Source organism: Taudactylus pleione, unplaced genomic scaffold, assembly GCF_031769625.1.
Source record: "Taudactylus pleione unplaced genomic scaffold, aTauple2 ptg000033l, whole genome shotgun sequence".
Classification (NCBI taxonomy): Eukaryota; Metazoa; Chordata; class Amphibia; order Anura; family Myobatrachidae; genus Taudactylus; species Taudactylus pleione.
Genome location: NW_028284435.1, coordinates 4,013,474 through 4,017,902, shown reverse-complemented (window position 1 = coordinate 4,017,902; position 4,429 = coordinate 4,013,474). Strand labels below are relative to the sequence as shown.

The 4,429-nt window shown below is 43.4% G+C and overlaps 1 protein-coding gene across 1 annotated transcript; it reads right to left on the bottom strand.

Moving 5' to 3' along the window:
• Nucleotides 1–892: 892 nt before the first annotated feature.
• LOC148538886 (uncharacterized) lies at nucleotides 893–1,927 on the bottom strand. The gene has a single exon (XM_088452119.1). It carries the CDS (start codon nucleotides 1,925–1,927, stop codon nucleotides 893–895), a length of 1,035 nt encoding a protein of 344 aa, XP_088308245.1.
• Nucleotides 1,928–4,429: the final 2,502 nt, after the last annotated feature.

The window sequence follows — 4,429 nt, the reverse complement described above, 5'->3', positions numbered from 1 at the left end:
TATACTCCTGGATAACTTGGAATAGCCCCTTCTGGCTATGCTCTCTCTAAATTAAGTCTGAGAGATTTGATAACTCCACTCGCTGTCCTTACTGAGTTTTATTCTGAGGTAAAAGGGGTGTCAGTTCAGGGAGCACTGCCTTCTGCTGAACTTAGTTTTATTCCAAGGAAAAAGGGGCTGTCAGTATGCTTAATTATTCTTGCTTGTGTGAGGGCAACACAGTCTTGGTAAGGTCTATGCTGAGCACTGATGTAATACCCTCAATACTGGGTATACGTAAGAATGGGGTTTCTAGGTTCTTTCCTTATTTACAGAGAGGTAAAGAGGTAAGTATGCAATAGGTGTAGGGAAACGTATCATGTAGTTTAATACAGTAAAAGAAGCCACAATATGTTCATTTGCATTCTTAAAATGAGAATTACAAGTTCAATACAATTTCAATTACAGTACAATTCACAAGAATAACACAACAAATTATATTTTATTGTTCAGGAACTACAGCCTCCTTGCTGTCAACTAATATTCTTCTCCTCCTGCTGATGTCAAAAGATTAATGCATGCTCCTTTGACCACATCAAACTCTACAGTTTCTCCTTCCCCCAGGCTTTGATAATATTTTCTGGGGTTGTTCTTTTGAATGGCTGAGTAATGCACAAAGATATCTCGCTTGGTGTCCTCACGATTAATGAATCCGTACCCACGTCTAACATGAAACCAGATGACTTTTCCCGAAACCTTCCCATTCTGGACCAGAGGATCAACATCTATGATGGCGGTCAATTTATCCTCACTGAAATGACATGGTTTGTCATAGCGGAGCCGCCATTCTCCATTGGTAGGTTCTACTCTTGTTCGCCCCGAGGCTCGGTCTCCATCCTCGGGGCATTGGAGTTTAAATTCTTGACCTGAGGGCAATTCCTTTCAATGTGACCTGGTCTCTGGCATTGCCGACAAATGGGATGTCCCTGAGCATCAAACTGATCAGTAACCCGTCGACCTGTTCTTCTAGGGGGGGGGCCCACCAATCCTCTGAATTCTGCTCCCTATCATTCCTCCACCTTGATGTTTGGGAATTAATAGGTTTGTGTTTCTTCAGAGTCCGAACTTCGTGACGAATTTCAGCCATCCCTAACGTTAATTCCTTCAACTGATTTTGTAATGTTTCAAAAGGACCGGCAGATGGCGTCTGAGCACTCTGTTTCACGAGATCCTTTTTGTTCAAGGCATTTCCTTTTCCCATATATCTTGTCCTGGTCCCACTCTGACTTTCCTCATAGCCTGGCATTTCGGGAAAACTTGATTCCGACCCGCTTTGAGGACCTACTACTTTAATGGCTGTTTCTTTGAAACCCAGGAAAGCATGTTCAGGCATTTGCATCCTTAATAACTTCAATTGTGTCTTAACCCCTTCTCCATTAGATCCCTCAATGAATTGGGCTATTAATACTTTGTCTGGGTCCCTCACTTGCTCTCTTCCAATCGTTTGGATATCACGTAGTGCTTCCTGCAAACTTAAGGCATAATCCCTCAAGGTTTCTCCCGGAAATTGTTTGCGCCCGTAAAACAATGTTTTTAATTCTGACGCTGTACTGGTTTCAAAGGTTGTAGCTAACCGTTGAAATATCTGGTCTATATGCCGTCTTTCTTCTGCTGGCCAAGATGTCACTTCCCGAAGGGCTGCTCCCTTCAATTGTCCAATGAGGATCTCCACTTGTTGTCTTTCATTCAGAGGGTACAGTCTAAACATCGACTTAGTCTTATTCTTAAATTCCACCAAGCTACTCCCTTCGCCTCCGTGCAAACCTCCATTATAGGTAGGTAGCCATGGAGCGTCAAAATAGTATGGTAGCATTAGGGGATTAACTTGGAGTGTCCTACTTCCACCTGTTCCAGCTGCATCCCCCATTGCTCTCTGCTCTTTGGACATGGTGATAGTTTGCAACAATTTTCCACTTACACTCTTTACTTTGGACTCTGTATCCTGTGCTTAGTGACGCCACTTGTAATACCCTCAATACTGGGTATACGTAAGAATGGGGTTTCTAGGTTCTTTCCTTATTTACAGAGAGGTAAAGAGGTAAGTATGCAATAGGTGTAGGGAAACGTATCATGTAGTTTAATACAGTAAAAGAAGCCACAATATGTTCATTTGCATTCTTAAAATGAGAATTACAAGTTCAATACAATTTCAATTACAGTAAAATTCACAAGAATAACACAACAAATTATATTTTATAGTTCAGGAACTACAGCCTCCTTGCTGTCAACTAATATTCTTCTCCTCCTGCTGATGTCAAAAGATTAATGCATGCGATTCACTTTAAGCAACATTTTAACTAAATACTTATAATAAATACCCCCAGTGTATTTATCATACAGTAATGATAAAGAAATAACAGTCTCTATTTAACTAGTTTATATGCTAACTACTTTCCCAAGACTTTTTGGCCAGACTCCCTAATAGTTCATGAGTACACTACGTTGCCCGGGTTATTGGATGCTAGCACCAACTTTAAACTGTCACTAATGGAGATCTCTCCACTCTGAGTAGGTTAAATTGCTCAAGCTGAATTTATTCCTGTTGCAAATGTCCCTCTTTATTAATCCTGTATAACAGTCTCTGTAAGTAGACTAATGCATCGACAATTTGGCAACCATCCAGGTCGTTGTATTACTGTTACTGATGTTGCAACTTGTTGCTTTTTACCCAGCCACATGAACGGCTGTCTGTCTGTTCTCTTTATTACAAGTGTGGACACCGCTGAGGATTTCCTTGGAGTCTAAACGGGTTTTATATGGCTCAATCTGTATGAGTCCTGCCCTTTTCTTTACACTGACTTCCCTGCTTATCCAACTTATCAGTATAAGTCCGCTGCTTTGGTGGACAATGTGACAACAGATTACTTGGTGCTGTTAATAGTCGCTTGTTAGGGGTGTCTCTCTTTGTTACTGATGGGGAAGATCTCTGCTGTGCACTGCTCTGATGGGGCTATCGCGGCTGCCTAACAGTGGGCCATTGTTAATGGTTATCTGCAGGGGCGGTGGTGTGTAATAAGTCTCTTACCACCATGACCTCCTGGTTCCCTGCAGTGCCCGACACAGCCTCCAGAGGACCCAGGATAGACTCGCCTCCATCTATATGCTGATCCCACTGACTCTGCCTCAGTCGCGCCTTCTCCCTGACAGGCTTCCACTTCCTGCCGTCAGTTCCCTTCTACTGCCGCAATGTCTCTGGACCACAGCCATGACTTTCCTTGTTTCCTGATCGCCGCTCCTGTCCTCCGGTTATATCAGGTAAACAGCGCACCGGAGCTCTCTTCAGCTACCTCAGGGACCTGCCAACCGTTCCTTGCTCTCCAGTTCCCACAGCGCAACAGTGGGGGGAACAGTTTGTGGCCATTGCTCCTGGGACCAACTGCCAGTCGACACACATCCTGGACTTTTCCCTGCTCTCTCCCTAGAGGCCAAGCTAATGCTCCACCTGTCCTCACGCGCTGACTTGTCAACCTATCACCGGGGCGACTAATGGGGGTACCTCTCCCCTGACTCAGACTCCTTGGTAGAATTCTGTGCTCATGCTTCCCCTAATACTGCAGGGCCTTTCTGTATGGATGGCACCATCTTCCTCCTTCTATAAGGGCAGCACAGGCACACATGTACCCATTGACTACTTTATCTGAGAACAATCTTCTTTAATAAAATACATTTATTTATATTTTTGGGGGAACATTCATGACTTTACTTTACTTGGCACAGACTGTTTAACAATTATGACCCCCTAATTTCGGGGTATCACATTCCTCCCCACTTAAATCATGCGTGTCCTCATGCATTTCACCCTTTTAACAAGTTAAGCCAACATTACTTTATAACATTGCAGCTAAATGACAATATAACACTTTTATGCAGAACAACTATTATTTGCATTTCTTTCTTTTAAGTAACAAGACAGTATGATATCTTGATGCACACAACCTTTAGTTACCATAACTAATTCTCTTTCTAATGGGTAGAAGTACCCTTGCATTTCTTCCCTGACTGGTTACATGCCTGTTGCAAAATTGAAGCTACCTCTCTATAGCCTATTGTTATGTATTTGTCATCTGGTTGGTACCAGGATGGGAAAAGGCTTCTCACGGTTTCCTTAGCTGTACTAGGAGTATCGGTAGGGATATCAGATTCTGACTTCAATTTAACTGAATCTGGGCATTGGGGGGTAGCTGCTTCCGATTCTCTTACCATGGCCGTGTGTATCACCCTTTCAGTGTCTCTTTCTTGTTCAGCGGCACTTGAATTCGCCGGATTGAAGCAACTTGTTCTAGATTTGATGTTCTCCACTCCGGATTCACTGTCAGCTACTGGCTCCGGTGAAAGTTGTGGCCTGGCGATGCTCTGCCGACTCCGTAGCGCTGTTTCTCTTTGTCTGTCC